We start from the raw sequence: 20,413 nt of genomic DNA, 5'->3' as shown, positions 1-20,413 counted from the left end.
AAGGTCAGTTAGCAAATATGGATTAAATAGCGTATCTTTTCTCTTCTTCGGCTTAATGAGAGGATCCATGGAACTGCAAACAATCATCTGTACTAGAACAATTTAGATAACATGTTATGAGGTTGTCGAAGCATGACTTGCTTTGATTTCCTCGCCTACACAAGGCATCCCTTAATCTCATGAATCTTTCAACCCCAATGACCTTTCCTCTAGCACCACCCTCAGGACAAGATTATCCATAACTAGCAGCATGCAAATCTCTGAACACTTTAATACTCGCGAGAACACTTCATTAAAAAAATGCTTAACAATGACCAACCTAAGAGAGCAAACGTGTGTCTATTTTAAATCTGCCAAACATCACTTGAGATGTATCATGCCTTGTGATCTTATTTACAAAGAACTTAATGAGGCAGTGTATATCTTTTTTATTTCATTTCAATTGACAACAAAATGTGTACCCCTCCATGAAGTCACAATTCAACTACTAAACAACACTCTTGGTGCTGAGTGGGGGCTTTTCTCGCAAAACACTGTAAGTAACCCTTTAAGCTCTTTCTGTAATTGAAATTGTGCACGGTCACATGCTACGGCATTGGTTATGATGAAAGAAGGACTCCTATGCTTCATTAGAAACAGTGGGCTTCTTGTCTCCGCTGCTTACAAACGTCTTGATAAGCTTGTGCTGCATTACACTAATCTTTAAAGAACATTCTCTGCCCAAAGAAACAACAGTTTGAAGGAATGCTTTAAAGACTAGTTATTTTTATCAGTGTTTAATTCATTCTTGTTGCTTGTCAGGGCTCAGTATACGTTTATATTAGAATGACTTTAACCATAAGGAGAGTTTACCACATCGCAGCATTCAGCTGGTATGCTTTTGTTGTGAAGAATCTCGCTGCTAAGGATGGAGAGCAGTTACCACCAGGAATCTTTGTGTATGGGGGACCTTGGAAGTACCTTACTTTTTTGAATTTGGTGAGTACAATAATATCTAAAGCACATTTGTTAGACATTTTCAACATTAAGGTAATGGTAAACGATAAGTTTGCTTTCAATATTCCAGTTATTACAAATGTTGTTCTTTGGAGTGGCGGCACTGAGTGATCTACAAGCTGGTAACAAGGCAGAGAGTACTCTGAACAGATGTAAAGACCTTCTCTTCTCTGTCTTTGCATTCCCTGTTGGCACGGTGAGAAACACAAAACACTTCCATACATTGTTAACCATAAAAAAAGAATTGTGCTACACATTAACTCCCTATTGTTCCGTGTTTTTCCTTTAGTTCGTTGTTATACTTTTCTGGACGATCTTTGCCTATGACAGAGAATTAGTCTACCCAGCAACCATTGACACTTTCTTTCCTCCCTGGATGAACCACGCTATGGTGCATTAACCTGTATTTTTAACAAACTTATGTAAAAAAATCTTCATTCTCTTGTCATAATCCATCCCTCTTACTAATGAATTATCCCCAAATTGTTTTCTCAGCACACACTTGTCCTTCCTTTTTTACTCGGAGAAGTGGTGGTGCAGCCTCACATCTACCCACAGACAAAGCATGCACTGCAAGCATTAGGAGGTGTGGGTGCGGCCTACTTATTTTGGTAAGTGTTGAATCAGCACATTCTGCACAATCATGACAAAAAAAACTTTTATTAGGCATATAGTGAACACACATATATCATAGCGGAATCCTTCTTGATTTAACATCTTTCATTTTAAACATGGCGCAGTCTTATTATTGTTTTAATGCAGCTAAAAGTAAATCAGTGTCTAACTGTGTCTAATTTCTTACTCTTACTTGTCTGGACTAGTCCAATGCAGAACCTTGAGGGGTAACTTTGAACCTTCAGTTGGCTCACATACCTTAATGCTACCTTTTTAAAGTATTTTTTGTGCTGTTACAATCAGTATTGTCAGTTTTAGTGGGTGGAAGCTATGTGACTAAATGTTTCCACAAGAAAAATAGTTCAAGAGACAAGACTGTGCAAGTTGTTCTGACAGATACAGTATGCAGTTTCACCTTTTTTTTTCTCTTAACATGTTCTGCAGGATTATATGGGTGTACTTCTCAGTGGGGATTTGGGTGTATCCCCTTCTTGCACACTTCAGCACACCTGGTCTGGTGGGCCTCTTCTTTTTCAACATGTCTGTGGTGGTGTTGCTCTACCTGCTAGGAAACAAGCTCAACAGCCACTTCTGGAGTAAGACACATTAAGTTTATAAATGGACAAAAACATAGGTCTACAAGTTCATTTGTGTTTAATCTCTCCCTTTTGTCTCCTTTACTCTAGGTAAGGACATGACCAGTGGTGGACACTAACTTTACATTACTATGTACAGTTACTCAACATGATATCAAGTTATGTCCTTCAGTTCGAATTTTGTCATACTTGTACTTTGCTAGAGTATTTCCATATCCTGCTACTTCTGCTCAAATACATCTTAGCTGAAAATATTGCACTTTTGCACGACATATATCTGATAACTTAAGTTATTTTGAAGCTCCAGAATGAGAATACAAAATATAATGACAAAACAAAAATCTATCATATTACTATAACATAATTGATCCCTTCGCAAAAGCTACCAGGCAGTATATATAAGTAATTCAAAAACAAGCCCCTTCTTTACCAGCTGCAACATCGAAGTGATGAAAACAGTATACATCAATAATGATATTTAAATAATAAAGTATATACTAATACTAAATGAATGCTTTTACTTATGGTACTTTGTGTTATTTGATGCTTGTTCTTTACTTTCTATTCAAAACATTTAGCTAAACGCTACATTGTGTAGCTAAATGCTACTGTTTAGCTTAGTGCTACTGTCTAGCAAGCAGTAAACAACTGTTTAGCATTTAGCTTAAAACCTAATTAGCAATTGTCCATCTGTTTCAAGTGTGGCCTCAGCTGCCGTTCAGGAAAGTTACATCGTCTCACTTAAAATGGTCTATTATGGGCTGAAACGGTGTACAACAGCTAAATTACACATCAAGTTTTGAGGTAAAATTACATTTTACAGCTCAACAAACGGGTATTAAACATGGCATGTACACTTGAGTAAAGCAATTTAAAGCAAGCATAGTAAAGCAAGTTCCACTTAAAAACAACTTCACAAGTTATGCCTTTTTCTATATATTCATTATCATATGAAAAGAGATGAATGTTGAATGTATGATATCAGTGGCTGTTTTTCAAAAAGTATACAGTGAGGCAGTCAGTATTCACCATCAGCATCATCACATCCATTAACAGCGCCATTCACTTCTCCTCCAGACAAAGGGGAGGACATTCCATAATCGTTTTTCAATGTTATGAGTGACCTGAATAAAGTGCATGTTTTCCATTATCATGGAACATCTGGAGGCAGGAATCGCTTGACTTGTGGTATCCAAAACAAAATGCAGAGTAGCCTTGATTTGGTGCCATCACAACTCCAAGGATAAATCCAGGAATAGCAGTATGCTGTCAATATATTGCGGTATTTGGCCTTGGTTTTTTTATTTGAAAGAAGATCAGGGACCACGTAAGTCTCTGTAGCATTTAAGATGGTGGAGATAGTTTGGATCTGCATCGACCAATCCAACTGAAAGGATCCTTGCCAACAATTGCACGTCTTCTTCGCTCAGATCCTTCTGCTGAAGAAAGGAATGTTAAATATGTCCTCTCAGTTATTATAAACAACAATCATTTAACTTAGTTTGGTTACTTACTTTCTTGTTGTTGGGAAGGGATTCAGATAGTTTTCTTTGAGATTTAATTCCCTGTCAACGAAAATAATAAGTTTTGTTTCTGAGCAACACATTTTATTTCCTACTTCCTTAAACTGGTCAATTCTTTAGCAGCTGGGTGAAGTCTTTAAATGTATATGTAGCTATGTCTAATTATTTTTCTAAATAAAATTAAAAAAACATAAAACAATATACAAGGAGGATGTACTTCTGTATTACTCACCTCTTTGAGTCCTTTGGAAAAGCACATTATGATGAAGAGGAGGCCAACAACCGTCTGAACATGTTAAAAGAAAATACATGTCAATATTACATAAATGACAGTCCTCTTTGGACCATTAGTTGACATAAAAGGAATAAAGATAATGTAAAAGAGTTTTTTACTTACTCCCAGCAATTGCAACATTTTTATTTCTCTTGGTTCTTTCCTGCTTCTGCGTTGATTTGTAACTTATGAGTGAAAAAGTTCCTCCTGCTCTGAGATATCACACCACAGTGCGTAGGTCCAAAGGGAGAAACCCATGAAAAACCAGCAATACAGGAAACACAGGATTTGAACAAGCACCTGTTGTTACACCTGAAAGATGTTAATCATCAGGCACATGGGATGTTACGCATAAGTCTGCGTAGAATGGGCTGTTATTGTGAATAGAGGGCATTGCCTGTCAGCGTTAACGCCGTTGGATGTTTTGAATGTCTGTCACCTGAAAATAGCAACAAAAGAAAAGAGTTAAGACGGTCGATGGCGCATGATCTATGATCTCAGATTGCAATGCAGCATTGAGAAACATTGGAAAAAAACACGAGTTGAATCACCACCCGGCCATTTAAATTCCATACCTGACCTGTTTTAGAAGTGTATTGATTAAAGGAAATAATGTATTGGGGTTAAGATATTCTGTAAACACACTCTTTAACTTAAAATAGTCTAGCTCACTTTTAATAGTAAGTGTAGTTAAGCAATTTAATTGTGAGTACAGTTTTGAGCTACTTGTATTATACTTGAGTGGCCTATATTTAATTTCACTTTATACATGACCTTATTTAGAAGTGTATTGATTGAAAGTAAAAATGTATTGGATTAGATTTAACCTTATTGTTATTGCACAGAGCACAAGTACTGAGACAACGAAATGCAGTTTGCATCTAACCAGAAGTGCAAAACAAGCAGAAAGTGTGAGTTATTCAAGTATTATATAATATAAATATATATACATGTGACAGAAAGATGCTGATGTATTTACACAATGAACATTATAAGGAGGTATAAACATTATTAACAGCAGTATAGAGCATCTTTTAGAAAATGCACTATGGATCAAATATACAAATATACATTATAATTCAGACACTATCATCAGAATAAATATGAGTGTACTATAGACCGTTATTGGCAATTTAAATAATTCATAATAATAATAACCAAAAATAGTCAACCTTCATTTGAATTGTAAGTGTAGTAAAGCAATTTAGTCATGTTTTAAAGTACTTGTAATGTATTTGAGTGGCCTACTTATATTTAATTTCACTTTATACATTTACTCCAAATTTAAGATGGAACATTGTATAGTTTTTACTTTGACAAAGCATTTATCCTACTGTTCTAGTCACTTTAATTTCAATTGAAAATATAACATACAATACGTTGGTATAAAGTGTCAAACAGTATGAGATCTTTCAATTAAGCTCCACCTGGACCTGATCCAAAAATATATATATTTTAACATGTAAATACATCAGTCTAACAATCCAGAATCTATTGAGGATACGTAATAGAAGATACTCACGCAATATTTCAGTGATTCAGGTACCTTTATTAAAGAAAGTATTTGAAGATTTTTACTTATATTATACTTAATATTGTATTTATTAATTGTTAATTACTACAATAACAGATAGGTCCAATCTCCCCAGTTAGAAGCAAATATGATGTTAGTGTTGTGCTATGGTCAAATTAAACACTTATTCACACATGACTTCCCTTTTTCATAAAAACATACAGGGTTAGGGATATATTATATGAGTGATCTTTTTTAAACGTCCACTAGAGGGAGACAAATGTTTCAAAGAACACATTACCTTATTCTTATTGGACATTTTTAAGATTGAATTGTGTCTTTGAAAAGCCAATTTGATTCAGCAGATGAATCCTTTCAGTAGAAAATTGCATAAGGTCAACAAACATTGTTAGACAAATATGTATATTATAGTACAGTTTAAAAACTAGAACTATAGTGTTTACAGTGTAGATGTTTAACTTCACTACTCCATTGTACCTTTTTATATTTGAAAAATATTCTTATGTTACCTTTAGCATTATTTGCAGTACTCAAATAATAAAAAAGTAGTAAGTTATTTTGCAGCTGCAGAGGGGCGCATGCGCGTGTGCCCATCTAGAACATTGTGGATGCATCGCGACATTTCTCAGTAAAATAAAGTCAAGTGTATGTGAAAGCAGGAGCGTCTCCGGTTACATGTCTGCCCTTTCAAAGTAAAAGCCAACACACTTATTCTTAAACTAAACTATTATTTAAAAAAGGTTAATATTATCCAGAGAGTACTCTCAGTAGCTAGTGAAACTGGAAAACAAATTGGTGTCACGGTCCTGCACGCCTCACTGCTATGCTACTACAATGTGAGTTTTGTTTCTAAGGTAAAAACCGGATATTCAAAGTCTTAGTGCAGCTGACTTTACAGCTTTCTTCACCAGTCCTGTACAGTAGTTGTTGACAGACACCGGAGTGGAGGGATTGGGGAGGATTTTCTTACAACAAGCTAGCAGTTGGCTTTTAATATTATTTACTCAAAGTGTGCAGGTATGTGCGTTTTTAAAAGTCGGACCAACTAGTGAGCAAACCCTGGAAGACAATAACATTGTTAAATCTGGAGGGTTTGGTAAGATTTACTATTTTCCTTTAATGTCATAGTAAACTGAACGTAAGGACCACCATGTACTTGATCAACGTTACTGCTTCACAAGACGTACATTAATAACATATATTTAAGTTATTTTACATAGCTGTGCAACCACCTTAATAAGGATAATTTAGATGGGATGTGACTGTCGTTAGCTTGCTAACATTACAACACTTTTGGAGTAAAGCTACTCTATCAATGTTACCACGTGTTATACGCTTTTATTGATATTATTTTTAACTGCCATTCCTAACTGTTAAACTATACTGTTAACTAAAGCTAATTATACTAAGTCAAGTTGCCTCGGTCATTATGACTGATCATCAGGGTAAACCAACGTCAAGATGCATGCTAGCTGTCTGTCTCCGCGGTGCGCCTGTCAGAACAAGAATACTACTTCCGGTTAGAATATTAAAAACATTTCTTAGAAGAAACATATCAGTTACTGTTTTTTATGACAGCCATCATAAATATGAACTCTTTTCGATCTATTTTTAATCTGTTTAAGTACAACATTTTAGCATTACATTTTCAAGACATGTTTAGCCGTTTGCTTTAATTTTGAAATCCAGACGCCCCATACGGAAGTCGTGTGGTTCGGTGATTTAAGCTTAACTAACTTAACCATTAATTTAACTGTAGCTTACTTGGCTAATCTGTTTACATATGATTTACCTGCTCTGAGTTCATTATATTTGTAATATTTATATTATTACATCCTGAAGGTATCAAATAAGCTATTAACAAGTACGCGTACAATAATGTTAATAGCCATAACGTTAAGTGGCTACCTTGCTAGGTGAAACCAGATGAGGTGTACCCTGCACCCTGAAGTGTCTGAATGTGCTCTGTAACGTTATATTAGCCGAGGTGTCTCTCTCGTTTTCACAGAGACGGGGATCCTGCAGGCCTGCATAGCCAAAGGGGGAAACTACAATGCTGTGCTGGGGAAATGCTTCCTACGGACAGCTAGGCTTGGGTGGGATTGATGAAGAGATTGTGGTTGAGCCACGAAAATGTGAATTCTTCCACGGGAAGAAAGTCTGCGATGTGGGGTGTGGCCTCAGACACACAGCCTTCCTGCTGGAGGATGGGACAGTGTACACCTGTGGCTGCAATGACCTGGGGCAGCTGGGCCATGAGAAGTGCAGGAAGAAACCAGGTTGGTGATATACATCTTATCATTATTTGTATTTTTGTATGATACCACTTGGGGAAATAATTCATCTAATTTCTCTTTGCGTCCTATTAGAACAGGTAGTGGCCCTGGATGCACAGATCATACTGGCGGTGTCCTGTGGAGAGTCCCATACACTCGCCTTGAATGACAAAGGGCAGGTGTTCTCTTGGGGCCAGGGCTCAGATGGGCAGCTGGGCCTAAATAACTTTGAAGAATGTGTTCGTGTGCCTAGGTGGGCTCTTTTTTTTTATTTACTGATTTGATTGTTTTGCGTTAAGACTTCATTAAAACTAGTGATGGCTACATAGAATTTTTTCATGTCCGATACTGATACCCAACTTGTATTATCTGACCACATCAATACTAGTTGATTAAATCTTTTCCCCTTACATAATACCAGAATCAGAAACAGGTTTATTACCAGGTAGGTTTACACTTACGAGGAATATTCTAATGATATATCTGTATGTAGGCAAATTGCTAAAGAAAACCGTCAAATAATTATTCTACTCTAAAGAAAATACAAATCCACAACATGACTTGGTAATGCTATAAGTCTCCTTTTTATTTAGGCGTTTTCCCTTTTTGACAAGCAATTTTCATTGTTCAGCACCATTCAAAAAAGGACATTTAAAGTACAACCTTGTGCAAATGTATTTAGAATAACAAATGAATTATAATTCCAGTGTAAAATACTCAATGACACATTTTGGCAGATAGTTTATACTATTTTAAAATATATCTTATCCAGGGATTTTGGTCATGATCAAAGCGATTACCAAAATGTATCAACATGTTCATCTAAATATCAAACTCACAGTATTAATACCATTGTGCTACACATGATGAGATCACAAAATGTTCGTAACAAACAATGCTTGTTTCTTTCTTCAGAAATATCAAGAGTTTGTCAGATATACAAATAGCTCAGGTAGCCTGTGGGTATTGGCACTCCCATGCACTTTCAAGAGGTGAGGATGGTTTGTACCAACATAATGCACAATTATTTCAACTTATTATGTTTCCCACATGTAAAAACTTTCTACTTTATGTCTAATTCTCCTCATAGGGGGCCAAGTCTTCTCCTGGGGCCACAATCGATATGGACAACTTGGGCTAGGCATAAACGGACAGAGCATTTCAACGCCCCAAATCATTCAGTCTCTGCAGGGCGTTCCTTTTACTCAGATATCAGCAGGCGGGGCTCACAGCTTCGCCCTCACTCTCTCAGGAGCCGTGTTCGGTTGGGGGCGCAACAAGTTCGGTCAGCTGGGTCTCAATGACTGCAACGGTGGGTGGTCACACCCCTAAATTAACACTTCTACCTGTGAGCACTTAGGCCATAAAGTCAGATTCATTGTCAGATTGTCTTTTTCAGATCGCTCTTACCCAACCCTGCTGAAGTCCCTCAGATCGCAGAGAGTGATTTATGTCTCCTGTGGAGAAGATCACACCGCAGCACTGACCAAGTTAAGTTATATCGTTTTTGATTATTTGGTAACCCTGAAGTGTTATGTGTGTCAGTGAGTTCATATTTTTTCACAGCCTTTGCCTTATTCTTTTAATATACGTATACTTAAAACAAATAAGTGTTATTATTTTTCCAACCATCAGTCCCGATTGTAAAGATGATCTTATAAAGCTTAAAGGTAGGGTAGGTAAGAATGGAGAAACCAGCTCGAGTGCGCTAGAATTTGAAAGTACGCAGCCGAAGAAAATCTGGCCTTCCTTACAGAGCCCCTCCTCCAACACACACAAACGCGCACATGACCAATGAGGGCACGAGATAAGTTTGTGCACAGATGGAAGGCTGACAGGCAGGTAGGCCATCCAGTTATTTTAGCCGGGCCGGCTCAGATGATTGGTCGTACTTTTTACAGCGCCATGGCTTCCACAGATGACATTTTTTAATGTATTTATTGTCAAAGCTTTTACTATATTCATTGCTATCGGGAGCATTCCATGGAATATAACAAAACGTTTTTCTGAAGTGAATGACCTACCCTACCTTTAATTGCTGAGATATGGGTTCACAGGTACTCCACTTAGCCCATAGCTTTACAATAGGGTAAGGTGTCCATCTTACATATTTTAAACAATTACAATTGTAGTCATATTGTTAACCACTCATTTTGAAATGAAGGTTAACCTGAACAAGTAAGTAAGGGCTAATGTCTCATTAGTTATAACATTGAATGGCATAATTAGGCTAAGTGCAGTAGGTCAAAGTTCAAGATATGTTTTCTTAAATGCACACAAATGACAAAGAAGCAGGAAATAGAAATCTAAAGTCTCAGAATCACAACAACAATGTCAATTTTATATCAATTAAAAATAAAAAGAACACATGCAAGTGCACACAAAATGTAAAAATAAAGCAGTGCATGTTCAAATAATTTATGATAGAATATACCGTAAATAAATGATTAAATACATTATTATAAACTAGAAAGTAATTGCAAATGAAAAAACTGAATGAAACAAGGAATGTAGCACTATGATAAGTATACATCTACAGTGAACAGCTGTAAAACAGTAATATGAGGAAGTAGTCCTTTAAAACCTAATAGATGTCTTTACAATTGGGCAGTCATTTTAACATGGAGCTAAAAAAGTCCCCCCCCCGTATTCTATCAATAAAACAGCTAAGAAACCCTAACCCTATCATAATTAATATGAATGAAGAAAATTACTAGAATTTGGCTATAAAGAGCTTAACCACCATTATGTTTACCAGCTGAATATGTCTGTATCTAAGACTTGCAGATTATAACATATCCTGTGACGCCATGTAGCGTTCTTTAGCTGTTTCCTATTCATGAATAACCAGATGAAGTCACTAACATGATTACATCCTGTATGCTTCTCACTCAGTTCCAGCCCTGTATGCTGTGGTGTTTGTAACACTTTGCACTTTGTCGTCTTGTTCCCGGGAAGTTCAGTTAAAACTGGTTTTTCTGCTTTTACAGGAAGGAGGTGTGTTTACATTTGGAGCGGGAGGATACGGACAACTCGGACACAACTCTACAAACCATGAAATCAACCCGAGGAAAGTGTTTGAGCTCATGGGAAACGTAGTCACGCAGATTTCATGTGGAAGGTAAATCGACTGTGTATTTCTTAAAACATTTTATTCCAAATATGGAGTAATTACTACATGTGTGTATTGATGTCAATGCGCATAATGTAATATAAATGACCAGCGTGATAGGTAGATGGCTATAATGGATTTCTTTACAATTTTTAAAACAATTGTACAATTATTAGGCAGCACACGATGGCCTTCACGCCCTCCTGTGGAAAGATGGATGCTTTCGGGCTTGCTGGTAACGGGCAGCTTGGTACCCGCTCCACTTGCAACAGAAAAAACCCGGCCCCTGTCAAAGGCCCCTGGGGAGCCTCCAATTCTTCAATGGATACAGGTGAGACACTTTAAATAAAGCTGCATGGAGAATTTTCTAAGAAGTAAAACAGCAGTATTTAAAAAAACAAACTCGCAGATCACAAATCTTAAATGTAAGGAAACATTTTATGTAATGTTATTATAAATATTTGGTGGATCTCTAAGATGCCACGTTGTACCACGATCCATCCCTATCTCCTCATCTATTCACACGTTTATTCTTGCTGTCATTACATAACATTGCAGACTCGGAGTCGGGCTACTGTGTCAAGAGGATTTACGCAGGAGGAGACCAGAGCTTTGCTCACTATTGCACGGCCAATGTAAGTGTTCAGGAGTTATTTAGTTGAGGATTCTAAGAGCTGCTTACACACCAAAGAATTGCAAGATTTGCATTACTTTTAACATGCAATCAAATGAATTTGCAGCCTGTGATTTGGGGAAAAAAGGGTGCATGGGACTATTTAAATAATGAAAAAAAATGTAATGTCAAAATAATTATTTGTTTAAATTAATTGGGATTGCATTGCATGTTTTTTTTTTTATAATTTAGCCATGTTTATAAAAGCCTATAGAGGAACATGAGCTTATTTGTTGATGGGTTAAAGTAGAGCATCTTCTATATTGTTTTAAACAGTCGAAATTTCTCAAGATGCAACCTGGTTTTAATGGAAAACCTTTTCGTTTTTGCACATGATTTCCGATTTATTAAAATCTCTTTTGCAAGTTAATTTAATTTCCTCAGACTTAATGTTGTTGAAACTCCAGGACAAAGACGATGTGAGGATACCAGACCCCCACAGGAGGATCTGCATCTTGAATCAGGAGATCATACACAAGTGGTGCAACTACTCCCCAGGACGACTCCCAATAGAAATCTCCAAGTAAAGTCCTCTCCTCCCTCAAACCCTGTCTAACATGTTATTGTTACTTTTAGTTCATTGTGGACATTTACAGTTGGACACTTTTTCATGATTCAGTACCTTGTGGAGATCTTCTCATTAAAATGTGTGCTAACATTAATAACTTGCCTTTCATGATTCCTTCAGTGAGATTGAACTCGTGTTCTCCTCAGCAAGCTGCCTCAACGGATCATTTCTCTCAACGAGGTGACAGAACCATTCTCATCTACAGTTATTATCTTTTTAATTCAATGTCTGATATACAGTATGTCTTAATTGAGGATTACCGGTGGTTAACTGAAAGTGTTAGACATACTACAGAGATTATGCTGTATGGATTTTTTATCTCGACCCTCTTCGTGGTTTTTATTCAAGGTCATATTCATGTCAGATTTACATTTCCTTTTTAATTAGTGGAGGTCTTTTTACTTTTTTGATTGAGTCAGTCTCATATTAACTGACTGTTTCTTTCCCACAGTAATCCAGATCACTACAGCACCAGCAGTAAATGTTCGGGGGTGGATCTGAGCATGGCTCGCCTCCTGTTGCACAGAGTGGTCCAACAAGATCACCATGAGATCGCTCAGCAGGTCAGTGATCAAACATATCCTGTAGTTGGGGCACCTTATGCAATAGTTTATTGCAACAATTACATAATAATTGTCCATGTATGTTTATATAAGACTGTAACAATATTTCTCAGATTTGTTGAACTGCGATTGTCACGACTGCACAACTGCGATTGTCACGATTTTAAAATTCTCATATCATTTTTATTTTGTGCCTGGAAATAGTTGGATTTAGTTGAGATGAGGATAGAGTGTAACATAAGTTGCATCAGTAGTTCCATTTCCCCTTCTTATACAGTACATGTACATAAAGTTATCTTGTGTGTATAATTAACATGGTATATTTATTTCATTTTTTCGTTTAAATATCACAGTTATCATCAATACTGTTACATCGTGATACACCTAATACAAAACATAGATTATTGTGCCTGTGGGGGAAACTTCTGTGTAGCAATGCTTTGGGAGTCACCGACTCAGGAAGGAGACACGGGGTGAGCTGGATCTTTGATGGCAAACACTGATGGTTTATTTAGGCGCTTCGGCCGGAGAATTCACAAAACAAGTCCAAGAGCCAGAGGTTCTGACTTCACGGTAGAGTTGCCACGTCAATTCTGAAGAACTCTACCCCAGACCCATGTATTTAGCTAGTTCAGAGAGAATAATCAACATTGTGCATAACAAGATAGAATCCTAACACCTCTATCAGCTGACGCCAACAGGCAGGAACAGGGAGACAAAACACAGAGAGCACAGCAGCCAAGGTTACAGGTGCGTGTGCTCAGTCAGGACAGTATGAACTGATAAACTGGGTCAAAGTTAGGGGCCTTGAAAAATATTTCCCCAACAGTGCCTTTAATTAACTTTTATACCAAAGCTTTTTTTGGGCACCTCCCTTGTTGGGGCCCATGGTTATTATTTTCTTAACTCCGCCTGAGTATGTAATTATTGCACTTTGCCCCACCAGCTTCTCAGTGTTTATCAAACAAACACAAGAGAAACATTTATGACTAATTATGAAATCAATAATAACACACCTTTATCTTTTCCTCTGCCCCCTCAGATTGCTGCCAGTCTGGAGAAGAACCTAATTCCCAGACTAAGCAACTCTCCTCCAGACATTGAAGCCCTGAGACTCTACCTCACTCTCCCTGAATGTCCTCTCTTCAGCGACAGAAACAATTACGTGACCATCGCTATCCCATTTGCCAAATCACTCCTCAGTCTGAAAGAGACTCCGCTGAAGGTGCTAGGTAGGATGAGGATTGTTTACCCCACACACGGTGCAACCATTTCTCTGCCGCTTTCTGCTTTTTCACTCTCTGTTTGGTCTTGTATTTGCTTCAGGAAACTGGTGGTCTACTTTCGAGCCCCCTGTCTTCCAGCGGATGGTTGAGTTGTACAAGGGGGTGGTGGTTTATCTGCTCCAGATGCACAAGATGGGCATTCCCTCGGTGGAGCAGAGAATCTTCACCTGTTTCCTGGACACGTCCCTCCGGCTCCTGGAGATCCTGCACACGGTGAGGAATAAAAAAAACTAATCCAAGCATGTGTTCTGCAGACAGTACAATTTTAAAGAGGCCCTATCATGCTTTTGTGGGTTTTCCCTTTCCTGTAGTGTGTTATACTGTATAGGTTTTTGTGCATGTACGTAAATGTTCTGCAAAGGCTAAAATCCCCAAGTTCCCTCAAGAGGGAGTTTCCCTCCCACACACTCCCCCCCTGCCTGACACGCCCCAATTGGAATCCTTTGTCTACACCTTCAACATAATGACATCACTATGTACAGGGTTCTTACGGTCATTAAAAACCTGGAATAGTCAGGGAAATTCCAAAGGCAAATCCCAGGCCCTGGAAAAGTTATGGAAAACAATATTTTTCCCAAAGTTTTGGAAAAGTCATGGAAATGTAACTAAAGTTGCATCAAATATAATTTATATTTTAGCTAATCGCCGAAATAGTAATACTATAATGATAATACATACTGTATCGTATAGTAATGAAACATAAAATGGCATTTAACTGTCGAGGTATTTTGCTGGTAAGCCTATTTGATTTGTTTTAGATTATTATTATTTTACTGTTCCATGTTAAAATAAACAATTTTCTGTGGTACCGCTGAGAAAGAGTAATTTTTTTGGTCATGGAAAATTAGGTAAAGGTCATTGAAAATCATCGGTGAAAAAGTATATGAACCCTGTATGTAACACCCCCACTTCAATTGGCTAGCGCAATCATACATGATAGGCTAAGGGGCGGGACATCTCTAAGTGGTCACAACAGAGCCGGCCAGCTAACCAATCAGAGCAGACTGGGCTCTGGTTTCAGACAGAGGTTGAAAAGAGGTGCTAAAGCACAGGCAGTATGAGAAAAATAGCTTTTTGAACATTATTATTGAATAAGTCAGCAGATTCTAATTTCTACTTTCTGTGTGTAAAAAACTGATAGAGTGTCGATAACGATAGTTACGGCTGTAACTACGGTTCTATGAGTCCCGGATGACCGCCAGAGGCGGTGCTTTCAGCACTGGATATGTCCATCGCACGCATGCGCAGTTCGAGTACCAATAACAACAAAGTCACCTGTGACCCACGTGACTACGGCTACATAGGCCGGCGTCATTAGTGGATCGGTTCTCAGAATCTTCTCGCGAGCACACAAGAATTCTGAGTGACCGGAAACTCTGGCGGTCATCCGGGACTCATAGAACCGTAGTTACAGCCGTAACTATCGTTCTATTTCGTGGTGCTTTCAGCACTGGATGACTATACCAACCATGTCATGAAGAATCCGAATCCTTGCTTACCTAGCTGGAAGCAGCGGAGCTCGGCAACAGGACCACGCCCAAAGGATGGGGAGTGGCGACATTGACCCGGTAGAACCTGGAGAATGTGCCAGACGATGCCCACGAGGCCGCAGCGCAGATGGTCTCCAGGGACACCCCTCTCAGTGCAGCCCAAGACGTTGAGATGCTCCTTGTAGAGTGACATCTCACCCCTGATGGCGGGGGGCGGCCACTGGCCCCATAGGCATGTGAGATTGTATCCACAACCCAGTGGAACAGCCGCTGTTTGGAGAGAGCACAGCCCCTTCTCGTGCCGCCATGGCAGATGAAGAGCTGCTCTGACTGTCGTATATGGGCCGGAGCACCAATATACACCTCTGGGGCACGCACAGGGCACAGCAACTCAGGCGTGCCGTTCTCCTGTGGGACGTTAAAGCGCGCCAGCTGGATAGGCCGATTGGAGTGGGCTAGTGGAAGCACTTTGGGCAGTAACGCCACGTTCGGCCAGAGGGCAACATCCGAGCCATCGGAGTTCCACATCAGGCATGTATCGCTCACGGAGAGGGCATGTAGCTCTCCAACTCGTTTCCCTGAGGTCATGGCAAGCAGGAATGCTGCCTTAAGGGACAGCCACTTAAGCTCCACCTGGGCTAGGGGCTCGAAGGGAGGAGATGACAGGGCATCCAGCACTAGGGGCAAGTCCCAAGCCGGAGCCCTCGGGGTGCTAGGGGGATGCTGCCGTAAAGCCCCTCTCAGGAAGAGGGACACCAACCTGTGGCACCCCGCCGTGGTGCAGTCGACCCGAATATGTCGGGCAGAAATAGCAGACACATAAATTCAGATTGGAGTGAGAACGCCCACTATCTAAAAGGGACTGCTGNAGTGACACATCACGACACACGAGACAGTACAACACCGGTAATTTCTCCTAAAAGTAGGAGGGTTGATAATAAATAGATCACACGTCGCGCAAACCGACCTGTTTGAAAAAATGGTGGCAATGATGACATTGGTGTCAAGATTTCGGCACAGTCATGACCGGTAATCAATGTATGACATTGATGCCAAGTATTCGGCACATTCATGACCGGTATCAATGATGACATTGATGCCAAGATACGGCACATTCGTGACCGGTACCAATTACGAAATTGGATGCCTGAGGACACGACTAAGAGAAGAAATTTCCGATCAATAGACCAGAATTTGTAAACACAAACTGAACTAGAGCGAACTAACAACTCGTCGGCGAACCGATTGTAGAACGTACAAAACAATTTCGAAGAAGTAAATTGAGTTGGACCACTCCGTCAACAAGAGTCGAGGGCGAGGGCATTGAATAACGAGACTAACAATTGTCGCCCGGGCGAATCGATGGTAGAACCGCACAAGCAACTCGAAGTAACAAATTAGTAGGTCACTTCCGGTCACAAAAAAAGCGGGGGCGAGGACCATCTCACGGACGAGCTAAAGAAACAGTCGTCGGCGGACCGATTCGACCGGGGTAATTCGATAGAAATAAATTAGGGTCGATCCACCTTCCGTCACGAGAGCGAGGCGACGAGGGAGACGATCATTGCACCCACATCCAGTAAAGTGTAGGGAGAGACACAAGCCGCTCCATCCTAACGTTAACGAGATGAGAAAGGCATAGTCGTCCATCTGGACCACTCCGTACAGAGCGGGGCGAGGCCCATGCGACGGTGGACCGTAAAGCCAATACTTGGTTGGTCACTTCCGTCACAAAGAGCGGGGGCGAGGCCCACCTATCGCACAACGAACTAAGATCGTCAGTCTGCGGGCCCGAATTTCGACAGGACAATTTGCAGAAATAAATTAGGTCGAATTCCACTTCCCGGTCCGAGAGCGAGGGCGAGAGAGACGGCCATTGTACCCACATCATGTAGGGAGAAACACAAGCCGCTCATCCTCGTAACGAGATGAGAAAGGCAAGTCGTCCATCGACCCCTTCCGACACAAGAGCGCGGGTGAGGGCCGATGCGACGTAGACCGATGGAATGTCCTACCGAGTAAGTACATCGCCGGACATACCGAAGAGAACTCGGGCTCCTGCCGGTACTGGCGACGAGGGAGACGGAACCGGAGCTCGTAAACTCCCTCCCAGAGTGCGTTTCGCCGGACGTACTCGACCATCTAAGTACGGAGCCCGCCCGAGTCACCGATCTCAGCGTCTCCACCGATGGAGAGGAGCAGTTGGTTGAAAGGAGGTCGAGTCAGACCGGCAAGGGCCGCTGAACTACCTCCCTACCGATTACCCAAGTGGGGGGTCCATCTCCCGATCATCTTTGTCCGACAGGTAGATTCCACCCAGCCAATCGACGGCAGTACCTCGTCTGCTTCAGCGAGGACGAGGACCGGGAAGTCGGTCCCCGGCCACACCCCCGATGACTCGAACGGCGGACCGGGACGGAAGCCCAACGGTGTGGAGACGAAACTCCTACGGTACAGCGATCGCGAGGCCTATTGGAGAAAGATACTTCCCCCCGCCGGGGCGAGTGGGGTCTCCTTCGAAGGTTGAGGAGACGAGTCTCCGAAAGACGTCCCGTACTCTCCTGGCGGGAGGTACCGCGCGGTAACAGCACGCCGGGACCATGCGAACGTGTCGAAAGTCCAAGGCGTCGTCTGAGCCGAAGTCGATCGCGGAAGAAGTCCGTGGGGGGGGGGAATTGGGCCGGGAGAAAAGTGAGGTGACAAGGAGGAAGTCTACCCACCCCACCTCATGGGACTCTCGAGGTACGTACGACCTATCTGGTGGTCCCCGGGAGAGGGTGAGACGACGGTAGACTCCGGACCGCGTAGCGGAGGAGGCTAAGACCCGAGGAAGCTACGGTCACGGGAAGCCCGGAGTCTTCCGTCCAAGTGTTTGCTGACGAGACATCCCGAGCCTGCATATCATCCTAGTGCTAGTCTAGTACTATGAGCAGTAAATACAACGATATAGCGCTACTGCAATCAACTCCATACGTTACCGGGAGCGGGAGCAAGAGCACTGCCCTCACCGGCTGAGTTAAATAATGAAGCTTAACAGTACACGCAAGGTGTTAGCCAAGCGGCTGCTGCTAACAATCAAGGAACCAAGTCAAAACACAAATGTTAAGACCAGATAATTAGCTTCTATGGAATAGAACAGCCCGCATAAAACCATAGGCCATGGTCACAGTAGTAACCATGGCCAGTGCTTACATGGCCTAGGACCGTAGTTACAGTTTCCTTACTCTCTGCATCTAAACAAAAAACGGGCAAAATAATGGCACACTGGGCTTTCCATACTAAATTGAATGAGAGACGCAGCTAAAGCTGGGACTCAAAGCTAATGATAGCTCGGGCACAACGCCACAAGCAGAACTTTCAAAAAGAGCATAATAAGGGAAACTTTATGGGAGAGGAAGCGGGAACACTGTCGTCACCAGAAAGTATAAGCCAAACAATAAATAAGACAGCAATCAGGACCACTTAGCTGGGAGAGGGTGCGGGGACACAGCCATCACCAGCAACAAGTTGACACAAACCTGTCCATCGAGGCTCTGCACAGCGCACAGCTGGCCACAGCTCCTGGAGGACGCGTTAACAACCCGTAGCTCCGACTGTCAGTCGCGAAGCTGCACACGGCCAGCTGCTTGCAGAGAAATCCCTCATATCAAACGTTCAAACCTGAACGCTGTAGGCTACAAGAATGTAGCCGCGGTACTATCGCAAAGCGAGAAGATGAAAAGGAACCGATCCACTAATGACGCCGGCCTATGTAGCCGTAGTCAAGTGGGTCACAGGTGACTTTGTTGTTATTGGTACTCGAACTGCGCATGCGTGCGATGGACATATCCAGTGCTGAAAGCACCGCCTCTGGCGGTCTGTAGGGACGAATTAGAACCTCTAGTTCTTCTGTTGTTTCAGGTGAGCGAGAGAGCAGGACACATCATTGAGTACGATAAGTTCTACATCCATGAGTTGGATGACCTGATAGACATCAGAAATGACTACGTCACATGGATTCAGAGGCAGATGTACCCACTGGTGAGTCCGCTGTTGATGTCAGATCCACAATTCACTTAATTACATTTGTCTAGGTTAATTCCCCAGTTTGAACCATTTATTTATGCCTCTGTATCCTCAGGGTCAAGATGGCGTGGTGACTCTGTGCAGGTATCCCTTCGTGTTTGATGCCCAAGCAAAGACCACGCTGCTCCAGACTGACGCTGTCATACAGATGCAGGTGATAAGGAGCCTGTATCTGAATGGTTGAAACATATTAATGTGTCAATCATTCATCATCCCCCTTTCTTTCTTTATAGATGGCAGTGGATCAGGCACAGATGCAAAACTTCAGCTCCATGTTCATGCCAGCTGTGGAATCAGTCAACCCGTGCCTCATCCTCATCGTTCGGAGGGAGAATATTGTTGGAGACACCATGGAGGTCCTCAGGAAGTCCAAGAATGTCGACTACAAGAGACCCCTCAAGGTCAAAGCTGTTATAATTGATATTACAAATGTTGTCGCCATTTCAATTGAAACATCAAATGTGCTGCCAATGCTCTAATGTATGCGACGTTCACGGCAGGTGATCTTCGTGGGAGAAGAGGCCGTCGATGCTGGAGGCGTCAGAAAGGAGTTCTTCCTCCTGATCATGAAAGAGTTGCTGGATCCAAAATATGGGATGTTTCGTTACCATGAGGAGTCCAGGCTCATCTGGTTTTCAAACAAGGTACGTTTTTAAACTATAGTTAGAAATGTAAGAAGTTTATTTCTCATTCAGAACAATGGAAAGGCTCTCCTTTCACTGCACATCACCATGGTAACCTTTGATCTCTGGGCTCACACACAGGTGTTTGATAACGTTGTCACCTCAAACACAAACACACAGACTGGAGTTTAACAGACTGTCTCAGCCTATTATTTTCTG

The 20,413-nt window shown here is 41.2% G+C and overlaps 2 protein-coding genes and 1 long non-coding RNA gene across 4 annotated transcripts; 2 read left to right on the top strand and 1 right to left on the bottom strand.

Moving 5' to 3' along the window:
• Nucleotides 1-369: 369 nt before the first annotated feature.
• LOC104940887 (androgen-dependent TFPI-regulating protein) lies at nt 370-2,388 on the top strand. 2 transcript variants are annotated; one of them, XM_010765895.1, is made up of 7 exons: nt 370-535; nt 892-978; nt 1,067-1,192; nt 1,286-1,387; nt 1,492-1,607; nt 2,056-2,207; nt 2,298-2,388. In XM_010765895.1, the coding sequence occupies exons 1-7, from the start codon at nt 377-379 to the stop codon at nt 2,324-2,326; spliced, it is 771 nt and encodes a 256-aa protein (XP_010764197.1). In that variant the 5' UTR covers nt 370-376; the 3' UTR covers nt 2,327-2,388. The 2 variants fall into 2 exon arrangements, with proteins under 2 accessions (XP_010764197.1, XP_010764198.1); XM_010765896.1 differs by lacking the exon at nt 370-535 and having other exon boundaries at nt 722-978.
• Nucleotides 2,201-4,328, bottom strand: LOC104940888 (uncharacterized). The gene is made up of 4 exons (XR_797837.1): nt 4,128-4,328; nt 3,963-4,016; nt 3,722-3,772; nt 2,201-3,646 (listed from the first exon to the last, which is right to left on the bottom strand). It is a non-coding gene; the product is annotated as an uncharacterized lncRNA (long non-coding RNA).
• Nucleotides 4,329-6,461: 2,133 nt separating this feature from the next.
• herc4 (HECT and RLD domain containing E3 ubiquitin protein ligase 4) lies at nt 6,462-20,227 on the top strand. Its single transcript, XM_010765905.1, has 18 exons — nt 6,462-6,634; nt 7,547-7,817; nt 7,908-8,067; nt 8,730-8,806; nt 8,905-9,126; nt 9,214-9,305; nt 10,805-10,935; nt 11,103-11,257; nt 11,485-11,561; nt 12,007-12,122; nt 12,288-12,347; nt 12,619-12,730; nt 13,773-13,962; nt 14,057-14,229; nt 19,407-19,526; nt 19,627-19,725; nt 19,805-19,972; nt 20,072-20,227. Exons 2-18 carry the CDS (start codon nt 7,592-7,594, stop codon nt 20,225-20,227), a joined length of 2,334 nt encoding a protein of 777 aa, XP_010764207.1. The 5' UTR covers nt 6,462-6,634; nt 7,547-7,591.
• Nucleotides 20,228-20,413: the final 186 nt, after the last annotated feature.

The sequence above is a fragment of the Notothenia coriiceps genome, unplaced genomic scaffold (assembly GCF_000735185.1).
Source record: "Notothenia coriiceps isolate Sejong01 unplaced genomic scaffold, NC01 NC01_scaffold00002823, whole genome shotgun sequence".
Classification (NCBI taxonomy): Eukaryota; Metazoa; Chordata; class Actinopteri; order Perciformes; family Nototheniidae; genus Notothenia; species Notothenia coriiceps.
This window is presented reverse-complemented; position numbering and strand designations above follow the sequence as displayed.